The sequence below is a fragment of the Babylonia areolata genome, chromosome 11 (genome assembly GCF_041734735.1).
Source record: "Babylonia areolata isolate BAREFJ2019XMU chromosome 11, ASM4173473v1, whole genome shotgun sequence".
In the NCBI taxonomy this organism is placed as follows: Eukaryota; Metazoa; Mollusca; class Gastropoda; order Neogastropoda; family Buccinidae; genus Babylonia; species Babylonia areolata.
Window position 1 is genome coordinate 7,291,678 of NC_134886.1, and position 23,816 is coordinate 7,315,493.

General features: G+C 37.6%; 3 protein-coding genes across 6 annotated transcripts in view; 2 read left to right on the forward strand and 1 right to left on the reverse strand.

Moving 5' to 3' along the window:
- Window positions 1-11,008, forward strand: part of LOC143287481 (uncharacterized) — a 30,904-nt gene extending 19,896 nt beyond the window's left edge. Inside the window, exon 12 of the mRNA XM_076595497.1 lies at window positions 129-11,008. Within this exon, the coding sequence (XP_076451612.1) occupies window positions 129-356 (228 nt within the window). The 3' untranslated portion in view covers window positions 357-11,008. The remainder of the gene's footprint in view (window positions 1-128) is intronic.
- Window positions 11,009-18,452: 7,444 nt separating this feature from the next.
- LOC143287482 (ubiA prenyltransferase domain-containing protein 1-like) lies at window positions 18,453-21,713 on the reverse strand. Its single transcript, XM_076595498.1, has one exon. The coding sequence runs from the start codon at window positions 21,597-21,599 to the stop codon at window positions 20,490-20,492; it is 1,110 nt and encodes a 369-aa protein (XP_076451613.1). The 5' UTR covers window positions 21,600-21,713; the 3' UTR covers window positions 18,453-20,489.
- A 220-nt stretch (window positions 21,714-21,933) lies between these two features.
- The window catches only part of LOC143287483 (serine/threonine-protein kinase mTOR-like), an 80,361-nt gene continuing 78,478 nt past the window's right edge, over window positions 21,934-23,816 (forward strand). For 3 of the 4 annotated variants that reach the window (XM_076595499.1, XM_076595501.1, XM_076595502.1), the window contains exon 1: window positions 21,934-22,068. The gene's annotated coding sequence lies outside the window, so the exon portion shown is untranslated. Of the gene's footprint in view, window positions 22,069-22,366; window positions 22,506-23,816 lie in introns of those variants that run through there. The other variant, XM_076595500.1, reaches the window with a different exon arrangement.

Below are 23,816 nucleotides of genomic sequence, written 5' to 3' on the forward strand. Positions count from 1 at the left end.
ACTCTTTCTTTCACTCACACTCACTCACACACTCACTCACAATCTCACTCTCACTCTCACTCTCACTCTCACTCCTTGATTCACTCACACACACCCAAAGAGAACACATCTTTGTCTCTATCTTGCAGACTTCTCAAGCGGCTTCTTCCGACGACAGTGAGCAGACCCGACCCAAAACGCCTGACAATCTCTCTGAGGCAGAGGAGGAAGAAGAAGAGGAGGAAGACAGTGTGTGTGCTGGGGACGGGGGGGAACAGGGCAGTGGAGAAAGGACTCCAGCCGGTAGTCGTGATGACAGCGATGGCAGGGCAGACAGACAGGGCAAGGGACATGGTGGTGGGAGGAGAGGGAACTGAATCGGTGCGAACGCCTCTCCTCAGAGCATTGGGCTGGTGTGAAGAACTTGATGTAACTGCCAAGTGCGTGCAGTGTGTACAGGAATGGCTAGAGGTTCGAGGAAGGTATCGGTGATGGTTATGTAGGAGAGCAAGCAAAACAAATCAAAACAAAAGTACCCTCACATGCACATGCACAACACAGGTAAGTCATTATAAAGGTGATACAAAAAGCTATCAATAATAAAGTTGAAAAAAACAAGAAGCAAAAACCAAAAAACAAAACAGCCCCAAAAAGTACTTGTCCATTATTTAAATTGTTACTAAGGTATTTTTTAAAATGGCCTGACAGCAGGCATAGAAAGAGCCATGCAACGACAGTGAAATCAAGGTCTGCTTTCTTTTTGGTGCTGTATGTGTGTGTGTGTGAGAGAGAGAGAGTGTGTGTCGGTGTGTGTAATTTGAATGAAGTGCAGTTCTGCAGGACAGGCAATATCAGATCATGTATTATGCTGATTTCCTCACACATTCACTTTGATTTCTAACATTTGCATCATAGTGTATTCAAACTATTCATTAAAAAAAAAAAATTGCTTCAAGATTTAACAAAAGTAAATACATGTAAATATGTATACACCAGAAATATCCATGTTCTTAGCAACACCAATCACCATTGGAAAAAGGTATTTATGTACAAGGAAAAGTATTTTTTGAAGAAAGAAATATGGCTCAGGATTGTGATAAAAACAGTTGACAGAGAGGATTGAAATTTGGCAGTCACTTCTCCAGCGAGGTTTCTGAGGGCTTTGAGTGTTGTGATGTATAGTGAACAGTGATGTGAAGAGATCCCCTTGTGTGGGCTGCACTTTTGTTGCTTCATACATTAGCGTTGACACTGCTATGGACTCACAGGGGTAGGCGGCGTGTGTGCTCGTGAGGAGAGGTTCTTGGGAGCAGTTTATCTCATTGGCAGTGACATTGCTGATGGCGGTAGGCGTGTGTGCAGACTGACAGGGATAGGCATGTGTGCATATGGGTAGAGGTCATTGAGAGCAGGACAAAAAGCACTGAAGTGAAGCATGAAGATGCTGCACAGACCAGGGTTTGTGAAAATGTGAGATTTGTGACTGCTTGAGAAAAGCTTTGAAAATCAAACTGATTTTGTGACGGATGCACAGGAATGGAGCACAAACGGACAGCTGAGCTGCTAGCACAGAGTAAAAGAGAAACAGTGCAGCCTGGATTGAAATGAAGTAGTTATAACTATTTAGTCCTTGGATCAGATACTTTTCTCCTGATCCAAGGCCAAGAGAGAGAGAGAAAAAATTTTGGAAAAAAAAAATCACTTGTGCTAGAACGGTGTGCAGGATATATGACATCCAGACCTGAGGATGATATTACTGCTGCCAAGATTGTTTTGATAGATATGTGTTGGTGTTGGTGAAGAATGAATGGGTCGCTTGCAGCTGATCACGACAAGCCGTGTGGAAACAAAGCATGTTTAATTGAATGTGACAAGCCTTCTGCCCGTGGAAACGTGCGCATGGTTTGGTAGGGTTTCATTTGAGTTTGTGCTGCAGCTTGTGTGTGTCTTTTTTTTTTTTTTTTTCAAATCAGCTTGCTGTTTGTGACATTTCTGTCTGTGCACTGCAAAGAAGTTACTGCCATGGTTTGTGAATGCTGGGGTTTGGGATTGCACTACTTCTACTGCTCACAGAGGCTTCTTTCCTTTGCCGGCATCTGTGAGTAAACTGGCATTGTGATTAGCAAGTCATTTTGTGGTTCATGGGTGAAGACAACATCATTTTACTTTTCGTAATATTTTATTCAGAACAACAGCTTCAGAGTTTTGCTTGGCTATTGCGGCAGTGAAACTCATTTGACCTGTGAAATGATGCGTGCATAAACCTCAGAGTCAGAAGCAATGATCTAGATCATTTGTGTTCAAGAAACAGTGGATGGGGGTGGTATTTTTCAAGTGCTGTGTTGACATTCACAATCTTTAAAAGGAGGAGTTTGAAATTCATTCAGATGTTGTTGGTTTTTTTATTTATATATTTTTTTGATTGAAGATTTTGTGTTGTGAGAAGAAAATTTAATTCATAGCTTAGACACTGCACCTGCTTGGCTGTGCTGTGCTGTGACAGTGCGCAGTTTGTAAATGATGTTGAATGCTACACATTAGGTAAGAACATTTGAGAAAACAAATGTTATTGAGTATAGTCTTTTTAGGGTTTCTGCACAGCAGTTGTGATCCCATGAAAACATCTTTGACTTGAGAGAACAATCACTGTGACAGACTCAGCAATGACATACACAGTTGTGAATAAACGTGAATGGTCTTGCTGTAAACAAACATTACAGATTGATTTCTCAGAGCTTTTGGTTGTTAATGTTGAATCAAAAAGCGATTTCTGACTGATTGATTTGTAGAGGAATGTCAAAGGCTGTTTGGTTTTTTAATGTTTAGCTTATCCAGTACTTGAGTAAGTGTTCAGTGTGCGTCTGTTTCAGTTTTGCAAAGACTTTCTCAGTGGTAAACAATGATTTTGATTGACAGTAGCTTTTTGTGGGGAAAAATTGTAGGCATGAGCGAACTGGGGTGATTAAAAATGTAGGACAGTTTTAAGATCTGAGACTGATTGAAAGAGAGGGGAAAGGATTGCCTTCAGCTTTAAGGTTTAATTTTTGATAATTTTATAAAAGGGGAAAAAACAACAACATAATATAGATGTATGAAATATATGCTGTACTAGATACTAGTCACCTACAATTTTGTATATATATATATTTATGTACTAAAAGGCCCCAAATACTTCTCCATTCTTAGCCACAGTGGACTTTGATTTAGCAGTTGATCACTGGATATATGGGCTGTGAAAGAAGGAACAGATGAAGTATTTCTGAAAAAGGGGCAACAGATTGAGTAAGACTCTTGAAGATATGAAAGAAAAGCTAAGGGAAAAATGACAGGATTATGTTTCCAGATTGCTAAAGACAGGAGAGGGAATTAAACAATCTCCTGCAATTCCACCTGCAATTAATTCTCATCGTTTGAGGTTGAAAGATTGTGGATGACGATTAAGTTGAAGAAAAAAAATGCAGGGAAATATTTCCAATATTCCCTTTCCTTTTCTACAGAGAAGTATGGTCAAGCTGGGGAAAAAAGATTGAAAAGCGAAAGTGACCAGAACACTATATCCAGACTAGGTTTTGTTGCTGTAATTATTGTCTGCTTTATTACTGTTTGGTGTTGTGTGTTTTATTTGATTGTGTGTTTTTGAGTAATCATGATGTGATGTTGATCATTTCGTGGGGTGTTCTGAACTCATTCACAAGAGCACTCTGCTATTTACTTTTGAACAGCTTTCTTTGTCACTGGCAAAGTCATAGTGTGAGTGACAGTGATGTTGAAATTTTTGGTTTGTTTTTGCATGTGTGATTTCAGTTTTCTTTTTTAAAATAAGTTTGAATGTACAGTTTGAAAAGACTTTTCCTGATGAGGGCATGAAAAAAAAGCAAACAACTGGTAAAGGAGGAGTACAGTGATCAAAATTAATTCTGTGACATTGTAAGGCATTAATTTTTATTTAAAGAGGAGTTTGAGGATGTAATTATGTAACATTGTAAGGCATTACTTTTTATTTAAAGAGGAGTTGAAGAATGTGCTTGATACTATTGTCCGTCTCTCTCACACACACACAAACATACATACACACACACACACACACTCACACATGCACATACACACACACACACACACACACACACACACACACACACACACAACTTGTTCCTCATAATCAAACACACACATAAGAAACGCCACCACCACCAGACCTCAGATGGAGAAAAACAAGATGGACTCAGGGTTCATGGCATATACATGAATTGAGCCTGTGCCAAAGCAACCTCAAGATAACAGAAATGAAATTGAATTTGTGATCTCATGATCCAGCTAAAAACAACTTACTTCGGATTTCTAGATCCTTGTGAAATCTGATGAAGTCAGAATGAAATGTGGTATATCATGGACAAGGATTAGTTCTGTGACAACTATGTAAATATTTCTCATTTTGTGTACAGATGTTTGACAGTTACTGGATCAGTAGCTGGTTTGAGAAAGGTGATTTGTAACTGAAAAGAGGAAAAGGAACAGGCAAAGGGGTTGTTTAGACAGTTTTCTTCAAACTTTTTCGGCTTCAGTATGTAATAATAAAATGGACTTGCTTTTGTTATTGTTTATGTTAGCCTGTGTAATAATAATGAAGAACAAGAGTACAGTAAGTACCATTGTGGCAGTATGTATATATATATAAATAATATAATGGGGAGTTAGAAATGTGATCCAGATAATGAAATAATGTTGTTTCCAAATTCCCTTTTTAAGAACTTGTTCTTACATGATGAAGATGATAGAATGCAGGAGAAAAAAATATTAAGGAATTGCTTGTGTAATTTTGGCGGTCAGGTACCATGTTTGCCTTAAGATGTTAGTTTGAAACAAATGAGAAATGACAGTTCTACTTTGATCCCCTTAACCAGTCATCTTGGGGGGGAAAAAAAAGAAGAAAAAACACGCAGGCCAGTTAACCACTGTCAGTAGTGTCACAGTGACAAAAAAATCATGTGTAAAGATAAGAATGATGAAAATATAGGTTTAACTTAATGTAGATGGTTATGAAAGCATGGGGAAAAAAAAAAAGAAAAAAGACAAGTGTGAAGATTTCAGAGTTGGTTGGTAGGCCCTCAGTTGAAAAAATTATATCTGATTTAAAAGGAATCACACATAGAACCATATTAATACACACACATTAATAAAAACATTTATCATTTTGCCTGTAGTTTGTTGTCTGTAACAAATAAAATCGTTGTCTTAATGAAGCTGTCTAAGCTTTGTCAGTTTGTACAGATGTTTGGAAGGTTTGTTGAGAACTAGTATTTTTCTATTCATGTTATTGTGAGAGAACTTGTGATTCTGCCATTTTAGTAGGTGCTGAATGTGTGATTTTGAAATGCTGGCTGTTTTTGTTCAGTATCATGACCACCATCAGTAATACATGATGGAAGATGAACAGCACTAGGTTCTTGACTTGTGCATTAAAAACAACATCAAAACAACAAATAATACTTGAATGTATGGAAGTGGCATATTTTTTTTTTAGCATATTAAGTGACAGCTTATCTAAATCTCATTCATAAACAGTGTGTATTATGTCAACACATTTTCATGTTTGATGTTATCAGTTTAAGTTTGGATTCCAGACTTTCAGTTGTCTGGTGAGAGAGGAACTAAAAACTAAAAATTACAGCCTTTGTGGTACGCGATGAGGGGTACACTAGAGCTGTATGTGTGTGGGAAGGGGAACAAATCTGACTTTGAGCAAAGAAAGATTGAAGGGACGGGTAGGTTATGACAGTGATTGCGAATCTTCATGTTACCATACCAAGGGTATGATCAGTGGTTCTTAGCACAGTCGAGATTATTCATTTTCTTGTTCTCAGTAGACTTCATCGTTTTTCATTCTGTTGGTATCATCCATACTTTTTTTTTTTTTTTTTTTTTTTAATTGCTGATTTTGAATGATGTATTTCAGTAATGAACTTATGAAGTTGATTTGTGTTCATGAATCATGTTGTTGAAATGATAACAAACACAAATTTATTTTGTGTTCATGAATCATGTTGAAATAGTTGCAACCACAAGTAAATTTGTTTTCGTGAATGGTGTTTTTGAAAGAATAACATATAAAAAAAATAATGTTATATTTTTTGGAAAAAAGCCTTAAAAAGATCTACTCAAGACACCTTGGTGCATCTTAAGTATGTAACATGTATTCACGTCCATGATATATGAGCATCCACGAACACACCCAGAGATGGGAATCTTCCATATTTATTGGAAATCTGTATTATCAAGAGGCACACAGGTCATTCCCATGAATTGCACTAATTTACTGAGAAAATTTTAAGCTATATTACAGTGCAGTCTTGTTTAAAAAAAAAAAAAAAATTGCTTCATTGTGTCAGTTGATATTCTGGTTTCCATCTTCAGGTGAAATAACCTCCCATGGTAGAGTTTAATCGAACAAGAATAATGACTCGGCTCACGGCAGACTTCTGGTCTGTTTGAAGATTATGTGCACTCAACATCTGACTGTGCGAATACTTCATATGTAGCTGTCATGTTTTGGAATCTTGCACCCTGCATCCCTCGGGGGGCCTAGGAGGCTTCTGAACCCGAGCCCAACTTTCAGTATTTTTCACAATTGCCTATTCCCATCTCTGACATCATGATAAAAAAAAAAAAAAAAAAAAAAAATCCAACATGCATACATGTGCCTGTGCAGGTATAATGGAGAGATATGCACCCAGATCATGAATTCATATGCATGAAGCACATGCACATTATACGCATCAGTGTATTGGCCTTGATTGGAAATGAAGTTGAAATCTTTCCATTTTATGTTGGTGATTTATTTTTAGATGTGCTCTACTACCTTTATCAATCATTTATACAAAGTAAGTTTACAGGGGTGTGGTGTCACACAGACTGATTTGTGCAATTTGGAATACATAGGTTGTGTAGAGTCCTGTGCAGGTATTGTGACAAAAGTTTAAGTTACAGCTGTGAGTTCTTTGATCATTTTCACCACATCAGTGACAAATCAATCATATAAACAGTGTACATAATTTTATGTTTTTTTTCTGTGCAGTGTGATTGTACAGACTTTGAAAAGTGGAGGGAAATGAATGAAGGACCTAAACCAAAAATTAAGAAAGAAAAAAAAAAAGTTTGTCATATCCATACACAGTCTGAGCACAAATAGGAAGACATATTTTTTAAAGTTGGAAACACTTTTCCAACATTTAAAAAAAAAAAAAAAAAAAAAAATTGTACAGATGAGATGTTTGTTGCTATATGCTTAGCTGACTGTTTGGCCTACCAAGCCTTTCTGTGTGTACATTTTTTTCTGTTTCTTTCTCTTCTGTTTCACGGGCTATGTGATGTAAACCTAGTCTTTTGATGACCTACCTGCTCAGTGTAGAGATTGTGTACAACAATTAATGTGGGATAGTTGAGAAATGCTGCTTACATTAAAGAACAAACATGCAGACAGGAATAGTGCTCACATAAAAAAAAGCAAAAAAATTAAAGAAAAAGTGCCATTGAAAGATGGAATTATTGAGTTTAGAATTAATGGAAGAGGTGGACCCCATTTCCTTTCTGTTTTTTGTGTGCATTGAAAATAGATAATGCATGGGTTTGAAATTACCATGTGGGTATGAAAATGTATAGATTATTGCACATCTTTTTGATTGTTTGTTTCTTGCTGGAAATGGAATGGGAGAATGGAAAGCAGCGGGGATGGGGTAGTGGGGAAGGTGGATGGGCGAGAATGAGAGGGAGGCATACGTCACACACACGTACAAATCAAATGTAATATTGGCAGTACTGTTGAATAAATTAGCTGAACAAAATGAAGTTTGAGTGTATGTATCAAAGTCTTGGTTTTGGTATTTTCTTTCTGTTGTGGTTTTGTATAATTTAAGATATATATATATATATATATATATATATATATATATATATATATAATTTGGTCAAGTATTACATCATACGTGTATCATTCATTTTGATGATTTAGATCTCTGAACAGAATTTGGACTTGCTGAATTTCTTTGACAGAGCTGTTGCAAGTGCAAGATTTTGGATTAGTAAGAAACATTGTCTTGGTTGTCCAGATTATGTCTGATTGAGAATCACCTGTTTCTTTTGTCATGTAATCGGTGTTGTGATCAATTGTGTTTAACTTGCTGTGTAAAAGTGTACCTGCCTTTGCCATCTATCACTGATTTGTCCTCGGAGCACTTTAATTAGCAAGAGGTAGCATAATTCTGATGTGTAGCGTAGGATAAAGTGAAAAATCTAATGTAAGAGAGCTTAAATTTAAAATTTAGTTCTGTGATTGTGAAATTGCAGAGTAAATTATGTTGTAAGACTTGGATGTTTTTTTGTTTTTTTTAATCTTATTTTTTAAAACAGTTTTTAGTAAAAGAGCAAAAAGCTTCAGCAGGTTATATGCACATGGTGGAGAATCTCCCAACCCTTCTGTTCAGTGAATCGATCTCTGATCTTTGCACAGGAAAGTGACAGCTATGCATGGATTTCCCCTGGAAAGATCAGAGGTTGAACTGAAGAAGGTTAGGGGATTCTGTAAATATTTTGGTTGGGGGGTTCTCTAACTATTCTATTTGAAATGGAGCGTGTAATGTAATGTGTGCAAGGGTGGAATATTGTTTTCCTTTACATTTCAGAATATATTGTATTCTGTTTTGTTGCAGTAGGAAAAGGGATGTTTGAAAAGCACTTACACAGAACTTTTCTTTATGTGCTGCAAGTGTTGATTGAGCATGGGTCAGTCCTTTTCTCCAGTGTGTTAGTGGTGTTCCTTTGAGAGCAGTAACATCTGCCACTGGTTTGTGCATGTGTATCATTAGTTTCTTTACACAAGAGGAAAAAAATGTTTGGGGGTCTCCGCTTCCACTGTATGCATAAATTATGATCTGACAGCAATGCGTAGGCTCCTGTAGGGGCTGTCATGTGCATATATTCCAGGGATAATGCGTAGGCTTCTGTAGGGGCTGTCATGTGCTTTTATTCCAGGGATAATGCATAGGCTTCTGTAGGGGTTTCCATGTGCATATATTCCAGGGATAATGCGTAGGCTTCTGTAGGGGCTGTCATGTGCTTTTATTCCAGGGATAATGCGTAGGCTTCTGTAGGGGCTGTCATGTGCTTTTATTCCAGGGATAATGCGTAGGCTTCTGGGGGGGTTTCCATGTGCATATATTCCAAGGATAATGTGTAGGCCTCTGTAGGGGCTGACTGCCATGTGCATATATTCCAGGGATAAAGCATGGGTTTTTGTAGGGGCTGCCATGAGCATATATTCCAAGGATAATGAACAGGCTTTTGTAGGGGCTGCCATGAGCATATATTCCAAGGATAATGAATAGGCTTTTGTAGGAGCTGCCTTATGCATATATTCCAAGGATAAAGCATGGGCTTTTGTAGGGGCTGCCATGAGCATATATTCCAAGGATAAAGCATGGGCTTTTGTAGGGGCTGCCATGAGCATATATTCCAAGGATAATGAATAGGCTTCTGTAGGGGCTGCCATGAGCATATATTCCAAGGATAATGAATAGGCTTTTGTAGGGGCTGCCTTATGCATATATTCCAAGGATAATGCTTAGGATTCTGTTGGGGCTGCCATGTGCATGTTCCAAGGGTAAAGCATGGACTTCTGCAGCCAGCCCCAGAACCATGTCTCTGTCTCATCAAGATCAAGGGACTTTTCTGAACTTATGCCTGTATTTGTTTTTGTTGCTCACTCTTTACAGTATCTACTTTCTGTTTTATGTTTTACAGTATCTATTTTCTGCCTTCATGTATATCCATTTTCTTGTTTTACATTTTGCTGTATCTGTTATGTTTTACATAATTTATTCTGTCTTGTGTGCACATTTTTTCTTACTCTTTTGACACTTTCCCAAGGCCTTTTCACATCTCAGAACATCTGGTCGGAAGGGATTTACAAATTCTGGGGTTCAGTTTCTTGGAAACTCCCTTCTCCTCTCTTTACTAGTGTTTAATTTTTTGGAAAGTGCTTTCTGTATCTTAAGCGTTTAATTTTTTGGAAAGTGCTTTTCATATATTAGTGTTTAATATTTTTGAAACTGCGTATTTTATTATTTTATTTTTTAATTTCCTGTTGTGTAAAGCTTGCAGTGGAGTTGAACTCTGTGAGGAAAGTGTCATATATAATATGCTTGTGTGAAGTATCAATCTATAATACGCTTACAACTGTCGAAGATTAATTTCTTTTCTGTTGCATCTTGACAGCAGTTAAACAGCTTCCATGGTGTCATGGTTAATTCAGAGCAGAACTTTATTAAATTACTAAATACTTATGAAGGTTAATTTCTTAAGGACTTCAAGAATGGTGTTGGTGTTGATAAAGTGCTTCCGTTTTTGCACATCTCATTTGTCCATCATTTTCCCTTGTTGGCACAAAGTGGAGAACTTTTATTAAGCATGCTGAATTGAGATTTTGATCAGTTGACTGTGCTGATAAGATGTTTAAAAGGTTGGCTGTATGGGAAAGTTATATAGACATGTAGAGACATATGGACATTTTGGGACACAACACACAAAAAATGAAATAAGAATTAATTATCTAAATTGACATGTCAAAATGGGGTGTAAATGGTGTACAGTTGAAGATGTTGAAAAAAAAAAGAGAGAGAAAAGAAGATAATTTGATGACTGTCTCACTACAAAGATATACACTTGCTGTGTGTTTCTATTACATGTTACATGTATTACATAATTTGGAAAGAAATGCATGTGAGCTTGTTACATATCGTGTGTTCACTCTCAGCAATTTGGTTGGTTGCAGTTCTGTAATTTGTCTTTCACAGCAGTGGTTTCTTTTCTCGCCCTATGTTCTTGTGGAAGAGCTATTGTTTCATTAACTATGTGTACACGCATGTTTGGTTTACTAGTGCTATATATATCTGCCACTAAATAGCACTTTGATGCTTGGTAGCCCAGTTTATTGACGTTATGTACATATTGTATGTAATAAAGAAAAAGACTAAGCTTATCATTGTCTTCATTGATGAGTTGAGTGTATGGGTTTGAGAGAATGGTGTGAGAGCATTTTATTCATTAGTGGTTGAAAATGACTGTGATGCTTTCTGTCAATGGACAAAAGTTTGCTGTATTATTTTGCACTTTTTGTGGTGATGGGGAGCAGAAAAGTGGATGAGGGGGTTGATAAATGGGACTGCAGAGGCTATTTAGAAATTTTTAATGAGGTGTCCAAAAGTTTATTTCTGGGGTGTGGAAGACTGCAGTTTTAACAAAGGGAACATAATAATAATGAAGACAACATGGATATGTATGTATATATATATAGTGAGTCACCCACACTCTTATGTCAGTATAAATTTAATCATTTGACCTGCCCCCACTTTCCAAAATGCATACACATTGAAAACCATTCCTTGACTATTGTGACAAAATTCAAATAAATAACTACATTTGTAATAACTGTTAATAGAGCATGATGGAGTGGATCTGAACACTAACTTTTTTATAATTCCATAGCTACAGTTTCCAAAGAAAACTTGCCATCTTTACAGGTGTTTAATGGAAAGCATAACATTTTATCAACTTCTGACATTGGTGTACAAACAGGATGACTCTGGCCAGAGAAGGTGTTGTGGACATAATTTCTATTGCTTTAGTCAGGACATTCCAATTTTAGATGAAAAGCGTTTCCAACTGCAGTATACGGGTGTTGGAAGAAGAGCGGAGTTGGCGTGAGGGTATGTAAGTATGAATGAGGTCAGAAAGATACTGTGGACCAGAAGCCTCAATGGACTTCAAACAAAGAGAGACAACTTTGTAAATAATTCTTTCCTGTCCTGGGAGCCAGTGTAAAGTATGAAGGAGAGGAGAGACGTGATCAAATTTACAGGAACGAAAGACAAGACAAGCAGCATGGCTCTGGACTTTCTGAAGCCTAGCAATGAGGTAGCTGGGTGAACCAACAAGTAGGGAATTACAATAATCCACGTGGGACAGCACAAAGACACAGGAGAGTTTGGTTGCATCTTCAGTCAGGAGAAGACGAATGGATGCAATTCTTCGAATTTCAAAGTGACACAGTTTGCATATATTTGCAACATGCTGCTGATAGGAAAGAGACTGGTCGAGTATGACACCAAGACTGTGGACGGAAGAGGAAAGAGGAACGCCGATGCCACTGAGGGAGACTGAGGAAGGAAGAGAGACTGAGTGGCAAAGTCTTTGTGGGGTGATAATCATGATTTCAGTTTTATCCTCATTTAACCTTGTTTTCAGTCATCCACGTCTTCAGATCGGAGATGCAGGCCTGAGTAGAGTCAATGAGAGAGGGAAGGAGAGACGGAGGTCGCGACAGATACAGCTAGTTGTCATCAGAAAAGTTATGGTGGGACAACAAATGATGATTCAGAATGGTGGAAATCATTTGTGTATAGAGAACAAACAGAATGGGCCCAAGCATGGAGCCTTGTGGCACACCAAACTGTATGTCGGAAGGGGAGGATGAAAGATCGCAAACAGAAACAACACATTGGACCGGTCAGACAGATAAGAGCGGAACCATGAGAGAGCAAGATCGCAGGTTCCAAAAGTGCAATTCAGATGGTTGAGGAGAATCTGATGACCAACAGTATCAAAGGCGGCTGATGGATGGATGGTGTTAGAGAAGAAGAAAGCTGAGAGTGCTTACAGATACTTATATATATATATATATATATATATAGTATAGTATAGGGCTTATAATTACTTGCATGAGAAAATCAACTGATCATATGACAGATGTGTTCAGATCATCAATAACAAAGCCAGTCAGCAGCATACAATCCCCTCCAGGTGATAGTGAATGGTGATTTATTGATTTTTGGATTAGGTCAAAGTTAAATCCATGGAGAGTTTTCCCATTACTGGATCAATTTGAGAGCTTACATAGTATAAAGTGACTTTCTAAAATACTGTTAATTGAAAAAAAGAAAAAAGAAGAAGAAATAAGGATAAAAAAACAAAAAACAAAACTTCTCAACTGAACTGATCTAGTAGCTTTTGTGGTGATTTCAATGCATTCACATACTATGGCCAATCTGAAAACCATATTCCTTTCAGTAACAGTCTGTCACGGCTAACATCAGAACCCTTTGCTCCAGGCCTGTTTTGTTTGGCCACTGATTTTCTGAGGTTGGTTTCCACGACCAATTACTGCCCATCCCTGAAGGCCATCATTCATCATTCACCTAATTACACTGATCTGTACAAAATAATGACTGAGGTCAGTGTTCTGTGATTTCTGAGGCTGGTTTCCAAAACTAATTTCTGCCCATCCCTGAGTGAAGACAGACATTAATCTTCACGTTTATAAATACACTGACCCCGGTCACATTGTGTCAAATATGTATACCACAATCATGAAGGTCATCTTGGGGTTTTACTAATCTGGATAATGATTGAAGAGAAATCATGTTTCTGAGGTAGAGCAGAGGTCTGGTTGTTGTACTGAGGGTTGAAAAGAAGATGAATGTCGAGGCAATGGCATTCAGATTTGACAGGAAGTACCAAGCATAGTCTATCCATTGTCCTAAGTTGAATATTTGGACAAAGGTGGTGCTGGCATAATGGCAAGAGTACTACGAGTTACACTACAAGAATCCAGCACATTTCAAATACGCACATTAAAGATTCTGTAAATTCTGTAATGGATGTCAGTGTTCGGTGGGTTATGGAAACAAGAATACATCCAGCATGCAAGCCCTGAAAAGGGAGAATGGCTGCCTACATGGTGGGGTAAAAACAGTGCTGATACATGTAAAATCCCATTCGCACATGTGTGAAAATGGGAGGTGCAGGCTATGAACGCAGAAAAATAAATAGTAGAAAGCTGGCACAGAAAAGGAAAAAGAAGAGGATAAAAAAATTTATAAAAAAAAAGAAAAGGAAAGAGTTACATCTTGTTGTCTAATATTTCCAGCAATTTGTCACATGTACCAGCTATTGTGCTGATGGAGTGGTCGTAAATGTGGGGGGGAATAAGGGCTGCAGTTGTGTTTGTCTGTGTGAGTCACAATGTCAATGCACCACTGTGTCAAGCCCATCAGCAGTCACTGTTCTCCTTAGAGCAGGTTTCATTTCTGGACATTGGTCTCCTCTGTGCAGGTTTCATTTCTGGTAACCAGATAATAATAATAATAATAATGGTATTTATATAGCGCTGAATCTTGTGCAGAGACAAATCAAAGCACTTTCGCACCAGTCATTCACACGCATGCATAACTCTAAAACTGGAGAAACTAAAGACAAGGAAGAGGCAGGGAAGGGAGGCTATTTTGGGAAGAGGTGGGTTTTAAGGCCAGACTTGAAAGAGCTGAGTGTGGAGACTTGACGAGGCGAAAGAGGAACATAGACTGCTGCTCTTGTACTTTATTTGGTGTGATCACTGCTTGAAATCCAAAGGAAAATTTTATGTGTCTAGATGATTGAATAGACCTGCTTGCATGTATTTTTCTATTGAAAAAAAAAAGTTTGAATAATAAAAATCAGTCATTTGTGAGCCGGCTTCAGAAACAACAACAACAAAAAAAACAAAAACAAAAACAAACAAAAACACACACACACAAACAAACAAATCATTGGAGTTGAGCTTTGACAAAACTGGGCTGCTTTCTTTAAAAGAAAACCAGGTACTGAGATAGTCATCAGTTCTGGAGCGACTGGATTTGAAGTCTGTGCTGATTTCTTTGGGGGGGAAAGTTTGAAAGTTTCGACAAACCTGAATTTCTTCCAAAGAATTTGGAGAATTCTTTCTCTCTTTTTAATTTTCATTTTTATACAATTACAAGCAATATCTCTTTTCTTTATCTCTCTCTCTTTATAAATTTTCATTTCTCAAACTAGTTTTTCACAATATACTTGACTTCTCAGGATATCTCACGTCAGAAGTAAGACCTATGTAAGAAGTAAGAAAACACAGATCGTTTTCTTTTCAATTGCCAAAGATGTGGAACAAGCTCCCCGATAACCTCCGTCATTCTGATTCCCTCGCATATTTTAAATCTCGTCTCAAAACTCACCTTTTCCCTCAGCAATAAGTTCAATTGTGGCAGGTTCACTTCCTTTGCGTTAGCTGTGCTTGACTATGTGTGTATACATATATATGTGTACATAACTACATGCATGTATATAAATGTGTATTGTGTGTGCGTGTGTTTATGCAAGTTTGTGCCTGTCTATGTGTGCGTATGTGTTAGGGCAGCTATTAGATACACATGTATGTTAAAATGTATGTATGCAGTGTGTGTGTGTGTGTGTGTGTGTGTGTGTGTGTGTGTAGTCACATTTTGGTGTGTGTGTATGTAACATTGATGTAATGTTTTATGTTAACAAAAGCGTTTTTGTAAAGCACCTAGCGCAGATTTCTGGAGAGTGTGCTATATAAGTATCCATTATTATTATTATTGTTAATATGTCTGTAAATTTCCAATGAATTTGGAAAAGAGAACAGACATGACTTTTTTGGGGATATATATATATATTTTTTTTAATGAAGGCCAATGAATTTCCAACCAATCTGGAAAATAATAAACAACTTTTCTTTTTCTTTCAGTGAGGACCTGTAAATTTCACTGACTCTATTTTCAAAGGATTGTTTCTTTAATCAATGAGGGCTTGTAAATTTATGTAATATATCATCTGTTTTTATGTAATCTTTCAGACTGTGAATTTCAGGACTGTTAAGAATTAAAAAATTGCTGGAAAATCTTGGAAGTTTTCAACTGAACCTTTTGCAAATACAAATCATTGTGTATCACATAAGGTATTTAAAAATCAAAATGTTGAGAAGACAGAAATATTTTAGCATAAGATCTGTGTGATTTTAAGCATAATTTAATACATCGTCTACATGTTATCATGAAATATCATCAGCCAAAATAATTTATCTATAAAGTCATATTATCATTCTTCTGAGTATAAAAAAACAAACAAAAACAACAACAAAAAAAACAACAACAAAAAAACAAAAACAAACAAACAAACAAACAACAACAACAAAAAACCAGTCAGAAGACCAGCACAAACAAAACAATACACTGAAAAAACAAACAAAATTCACACACACACATGCACACACACACACACACACACTCAAGAGTTTAACTCGAAGTCATAAAAACACTCAAAAACACTTCTGCTTTTTGTGTTGAGAGATTCTCCTTTTTTACCTTCATATGAACTCAAGTCAATACCAGTGGTACAACATAACTCAAAACTTTACACCAGTAGCAACATATTTATTCACCAATATCTTTCAGCTGCTCCCACATAAATACTGACATAATCCTATCCTATAACAAAACTCTATTACACTAAGCTCCAAAGCTTTGAATCTCTGCAACAGAACATCAACAACAACAGAAATAACAAACAGCAACAACATAACAAACAACTGAATTATGACTGTAAACAATTGCACCATGAATGGCATCAGATTTAAAACACACACTTGCTGAAAATTCAATAAATTAAACAGGGGTAACTGAATGCCAGTATTTAAGTAAAGAATCAATGGTGACAGTAGATATATCCATATTAGAGGGAATAAGGGAGAAAAGATAGGAACTGATCAAAAGTATTCAAACACAACATTGTAATATTCAACCACACACACACTTTTAAATACAATTCAGTTACAACCAAGACCATCATGATATGTACGGCATACTAAAACAAATCCTGTGTTTTCCATGCTCACAAGAAACATTCTTGTATTCTCTGAGGAATTTACGGTCACACTTAATGACTTACGCTGATGCACAAAGTGAAGTAACAGGTTTACAGAATGAAACAATCATAAACTGAGCACACACACACACACACACACACACACACACACACATGAAGTAAACAATAAACAAAAAGATTTAACAATACATATAGTTATCACTTGAAACACCCAACAGGTTTTGAACTATCCAAGCACCAACAAACTTAGCTCTATCAAGCACCAAAAAACCACACCAAAAACATAACAACAACAAAAAACGAACCACAACAAAACAAAGCCAACGCTTTACAATGCACACATAGCACTTGTACAATTCTTTAGAAATCAAAATAAAAACACATGACATTTTAAAAGAAACATCTATGTTAGCAAAGAACAACAAGGTTGGTGAGAATAGACTAGAGTCATTTTTTTCACCACAATCTTTGGCTGCTGTCCAGTAGCACTGTTTTTGCATGATGATGATGATGATGATGAAAACAGATAAGACAATGGGTTGTGCCCCCAAATAATACCATGGTAGTACACACTGGATTAAGTTGTATCCTCCTATTCTTCCTTTTCATGGCTTCTCAGCCTGCCATGCCTAAGCCCTCACGTGTTCAGAAAGATCTACATGTTTCATGATGACTTCCATGTGTATTCATGACTAATTTTACACATTTTCAGTTTCAGTAGCTCAAGGAGGCGTCACTGCGTTCGGACAAATCCATATACGCTACACCACATCTGCCAAGCAGATGCCTGACCAGCAGCATAACCCAACGCGCTTCGTCAGGCCTTGAGAAAAAAAAAAGAAAAAAAAAGGTGAATAAATAATAGATAAGCTTACATAAATAAATAAATAAATAATTAATAATTACACAACATAGCACAGCAAGGTTGGTGAGAATAGACTAGAGTCATTTTTTTCACCATAATCTTTCATTCTTTGGCTGCTGTCCAGTAGCACTGTTTTTGCATGATGATGATGATGATGATGAAAACAGATAAGACAATGGGTTGTGCCCCCAAATAATACCGTGGTAGTACACACTGGATTAAGTTGTATCCTCCCATTCTTCCTTTTCATGGCTTCTCAGCCTGCCATGCCTAAGTCCTCATGTGTTCAGAAAGATCTACATGTTTCATGACGACTTCCATGTGTATTCATGACTAATTTTACACAGCTATTCAGAAGCCACACTGACCCTGCTTTCTGGATGGTGCATGCTGGATAGATAAAAAGTTTTTGAATGTTAATTGTTATAATTTACTGTTGACTTGACTGATCACTTGGGCTGGGTTGCAGAATGGATCTTTGCTGCACTCACTTGTGACTAAGTTTGCTTCATCAGTTCACACACAGAATTTTCCTTCATCAATGGAATTAGACTTACAAAAGAAAATTCCTAACTCTGAACAAACTTTGTGAGCATTGCTAACATCTTAGACTACTTTTGCAACCCATCGGATCTTTAATATGTGTACCTGATCTTTTACAAAATACATACAAGTTTCAGGGACAAGCAGGTGTGCATGTAGGTAGCCTGGACGATCGGAATTTAACTTTCTGGTTGTACCCGGTTACCCACTAGGTCAGGTGCTGCCAGGAGTTGAACCACTTCATAGACCCAAAGGGTAAAATGCTAAAATAAATGTGTACCTGCTGACACACTGACAGGCTGCAACCAGTACTTTTTCTGTATGAGTCAATCACTATGAGATACTTTTTTCTCTCTCTGTGTGTGTGGAGGGGTGGGGTGGAGTTGGGTTTGAAATAAACATACAAGTTACATGATTAACATTAAACTGAGAATGTCCACTGTCACATTCACAACCAATGGATACAACTGACCAGAATGTATTAAACAAAATAAATACTATCTGTATAGTGTTCTCTTGATCTTTCATGAGCTTTCCGACATGGAAAACTCTGACAGTTACATCTGTTTGTTCGGTTTTTGTCAGTCAAATGAAATGATCTGAAACTGCGTGAAAGTTAAGAGTGCAAACATTCAAATGGTTTCTTTACATATTCTTGATCTGGGTCATAGCCAAATATATATCATTCATTTTCAAGCAACTTAGATATTCCACAGCTGGCTATCTGTGTAAACTGTATCAAGACTGGTCTAAACTGTCCAAGACACCATTACCAATGTGGACATTCTTCTGCTTCCCAGTAGCCATGCTAAATAGTCAGGTTTGTTTCAGTGATGAACTCACCAGAGCTCTGCCCGGCCAACCAGTTTCTCCTCAAGGTCCACCATATCAGGCCGAAACTGACACTGGAGTGCAGTGGGCAGACTGAAAGCAAGTCTGCTGTGACCTTCAGCTGAACCAGAGTAAAGATCACAAACTGAGCAAGGCATGGGTGCTTGCTACAATTAAATCAAAACCACATTTTTTCTTCTTAAGTTCTCTGTTTGTTTGTACTTGAGAAATAAATTCCATGAAGCCATTTCCTTGACCACGTGACTTTCAAGTTCGACCATGATCACTGTCAACAAACTTAGTTAAACGATGTATCTAGTAAAGTGGACAGATGATAGACAGACCTGGTAGATGAATGATTTTTCTTCAGTTTTGAGTTGGGAGTGGATGGGATGGGAGACATGAAAAACTTCTATCATAAATTATTTTTTCTAAAACTTAGGAAGCACTCTCAGCATAAGTAAAGTTATCACAATGTGTGCACATATGTATGAGTGTTCCTAGACACTGTCACAGTTTGAGTTTAATGGAATTTTGGAAGGACAACACCAAATTTTGATGTTTTGCTCCTGTGGCATACAATGATATCCTTTATCATGAAAGATTTGAAACTCAGTAGAAATCTGCAATCAAGATGACCATCAATGATTCCATCACTTAGTCCTGAAGTCAATCAACCAACCAATATACTGCTATTAACAGTCCATCAGACTACAATGACAATCTCAGTTGCAGGACAATGTTGTGAAATACAATTTGAAGGTTACCAATAAAGTTCAACAATACCCCATTAATCTAATGTCACAATTTTTACTGAATTCTGATCCTCTAAAAATTTCACTGTATAACATTTGAGTTAACAAGACACATCAAAGATGCCATGTAATAAGAAACTCTAGGGAGAGCTGGACATCGCAAGGACTTGACAGAAGAAGCACCCCTCAGTCAAGTGTTTCAGCCTTTAACTCCTTACACTACAGGGGCTGGGCCGCACCCACGTCATGACTCCTGGATGTCCTTGCATTGCGGACCATGTACTCTACCATAGATACCTTAACTAAAGTCACACACAGACACATGACATAAGTGTGTGTGTCATGTGTGTGGGGTGCATGGGTGGGTGAAGCATGTGTGCAAACCATGTGTCAGTGTGAAAGAATGACTCTTTGAGAGCAAGAGATAGGTGTAGGAGGTGGGATGAGGGGATGATAATTTTCATCGTATCAGTCTGCATATAACTGAAATGAGAATCAACAGAAAATATTTTCAAGCTGAAAAACAACAACAAAACAACACCTTTATTTTATGCAAACTGATTGTCTAAAAGCACAGATGGTGTTTGTAAGTGATTTTGTGAGTCTAACTGTGTCTGTGTACCACTGCAAAGAAAGTATATATTGTGTGTATATGTCTGACTGTATGTGTGCCACTGCAAAATTAACATATGGACATCACTGACACAAAGGAACACAACATCAGAAAGAATACACCAGCTGGGGCTTCTTTTTTTTCCCTTCATTCAAATTCGTTAAGACCTTTCATAAGCCGATGGGATGTTTTTTTGTAAAGATGGCAGACTACCACTATTAGAGAAAAGACATGCTATTGTAAACAGGCAGCCAATCAACAAGTTTAGCTTCGCCACTTGTTGAGGCATGTGTGTTAAGTCCTTTCGTCGGAACTGTTTCTCCAGCTTGAAAGCCAGAAAAATAGAGCAAACAGGAAGGAACATCCATGGTGTCATATGCAGTCCTAAAAGTATGAAAACAATGTATGGCAGGAACATTAAGACACAAAACAGAGCATATGAACCAAAATGACCTAAAAGGATTGCTAAAGTAACAATGCCTGCAAGTTTATCTGTTTCCATGTCACGTGCATTGTTACTGTGAAGAATCGCTTCAGTGTTCAGGGCAATGGGGATTGCATACAAAAACGGGAAAAGTGCCAACTGACCCGCTTGAGTGAGGTATGCAAAAACAACGGTCAGAGGTCCGAAGCTGAACACAATCACAAGATCTCCTAAGGCAAGGTATTTCAGTCCTAGACCACCAGTGTACAGAAAGCTGCTTGATAGTCCACAGAAGTAAACAAGTGCAAGGTGTTCCATCTTTGCTGGAGATAAAAATGTGAGCACTAAAAATCCAGCACATCCAAAGATGTAAAACAATCCTCCAAACGACGCAACATCTTGAGGTGACAAATGTTTGTCAACTAGTGTTCTGTCGTCACTTTTCTTGTTGTCAATTCCACGCATGTAGTCATAGTATGTGTTCACCAGATTCCCTGCTGCATGCACCGATAGTGCTGTAACAACAGTGGTGAGAAAGATCAATGGATCAAAAGAACCAGTTGATTTGTAAGCAAGAGTGGAACCTAGAGCCACTGGGCTGATGGATGCTGTAAAAGACCATGGTCTGAGAGCACAAAGGTACGTGGTAAACACTGATCGAGGTTCATGTTTGTCTTGCAAGCCATCACGACCAGTTCCCTCAGATGATGTGTCATTGAAACTGTTATTTTCAGCTGCTTGTGGCTCGCCCTTTTCATCAACACTGAACACACTGTTTTGTTTTTCCGAAGAAATTTTCCCGTTTGGTATCGGCTCGACAGTCATCTGAAACATCTGCTCTGCCATTTTCACCAACCACAATGCCAACACTAGTCCATATTCCAGTAACTCCTGACAAGGTCTGATGCAAACTTAAGGCGCATTGCGTTCCTTGATTCCACAGACAAGTCATACATGTACAATCACACGCGTTATGAAAAGCGGAAGTAAGTCAGCAGAAAACCGGCCCCCCCCACCCCCCTCCCCCCAAAAAAAAAGAAAAAAAAAGAAAAATCTATCTCCTAGTCAGTGTTAGATATTCCTTTACTCATTTAAAAGAACAGAACATGTACATTATTTCAGACCATCGCTACAATAATTCTAAATACATAACAAATAACTGCGGGTTAAAAACAATCTGTGATGGTCTCGCGAAGACCACGCGAAGCTTTCGAGATTTAGATACACAGCAAAAGCTAACATGGGAAACGGTGCAAAACCCCGTCTGCATTCATTTGCACTCTGCTGAGTGTTGATTTTTTTTGTACGCACTGACGTGAGTTTAATTTCAGTGTTGCTTTTGCGTCGTTATCGTAGACTTGATGTTTGGGACTTATTGTGAACTTGATTTGTCATGTAAACAGGTTGTGCATCTTCAGTTCAAAGAAAACAATTGAAGTCGGTCTGGGGAAAAAAAGTAAACAACACCCCAATGATGCGAATACATTCATGAACGTTGTCCACAACATGACTTAGCAATCTTAACACTGCTTAGACTGCTTAAGTATTTTACTTTGCAGCTGAAAGATTAGCAGACTGCAACAGTGAAAGACCTACAGCAGTTTTAGGTTAAACATGGCATTCGTGACGAAACTGATGTTGTGACCATCAAAGCCAGTGTCAGGTTTCGGACATTTTCCTTGATCAGCGTGTTCGGCTATTTTATTTGATCAGTGTGTTTAACCATTTTGCATCAAATCAAACGAAAGGCAAGTTTTATTTGTATCAGAGAGTATTCACAGACCTTCAGTCTTTCAATGTCTGGGATGAGTTTGAATATATAAATACTATTTTGTTGTGATTGTGTGCGTGTGTCTGTGTGTACCGTGGCCGTGTGTACCACGTGTCTGTGTCATGTACTTGAGTTTTTTTTAGCTAAAATAGTGCACTGTGATGGTAAATCCAATGTGATACGAACAGGCAAATAAGCCTCAATCGTTGATCAAGTCAAGTCAAGTCAAGTCAAGTGATACTGATGCAATTACTATTGTAAAGAGAAAAAAAGGCTGACACTGCACTGTGACAGCACACACTCCCAAGGCAGAATATCCCATTTTCACACATAAAACTTGTGACAAGAAAGCAGTCTTGTCTTTTTCAATCCAATCCATTACACACACACACACACACACACACACACATACACACACATGCACACACGAAACTAGTGAGAGGTCCATAGGTACAGTGGTAGATTTAGATAATGTTTGAAAGGATCAGGTTTGGTCTTTTAAATAGATTGTTTCTTGTTTGTGATATACATGTACTATTTCAGTATCTGTATTATACTGATGGAAATTGGTGCTCATGGTAGTTCACTTGACTGTAAGCATATTGTTTGAATCAGACAGTTAATTTGGTAGTTCACTTGACTGTAAGCATATTGTTTGAATCAGACAGTTAATTTGATAGTGCTTGGAGGACCACTGTGACACTCTCACTGTCAGACAAATCATTTAAAATATTAAATGCATTGCACTGCTTGGGTACTTGGAAAAAAAAAAAGCATTGCCTGGCAGTTTTGTACAAACATGTTTTTTATCTCTTGCACAAATTAAATGCTACCTTCTTGCTTTTCTGTCACCTTGGCTTTACCATGTACATTGCATTTCCTTTATCCTTCTGGATCATTGAATAGCATGAAACATCACAACCCCCATGACACGTCAGAAGTGTACGTGTGTGTGCGTGTGTGCACATGCATGCATGTTTCTGTTTGATGATGGACGTAGTAATAAACTTGTGTCTTCATGAATTATTTTGTATATTGTTTTAAAAAAATGTTTTTTTAATATACAAAATATACATACCATTGTGTATCCATAACTGAGGCAGGAAAAGAGAAGGCAGGATGACAATGTCTTCAGGAATCATGTTTTATATTGTTTCTGATTTGTCGAAGAGTGTATACTTATACAGGGTTTGCATTTAGAGGGTGCCCGGGTGCAAATGCTATGAAAAGTTGGCTTGGGCACACACATTTTCTGTCAAGAGTGCCCAGTTGGCACTAAAAAATTGATGTAG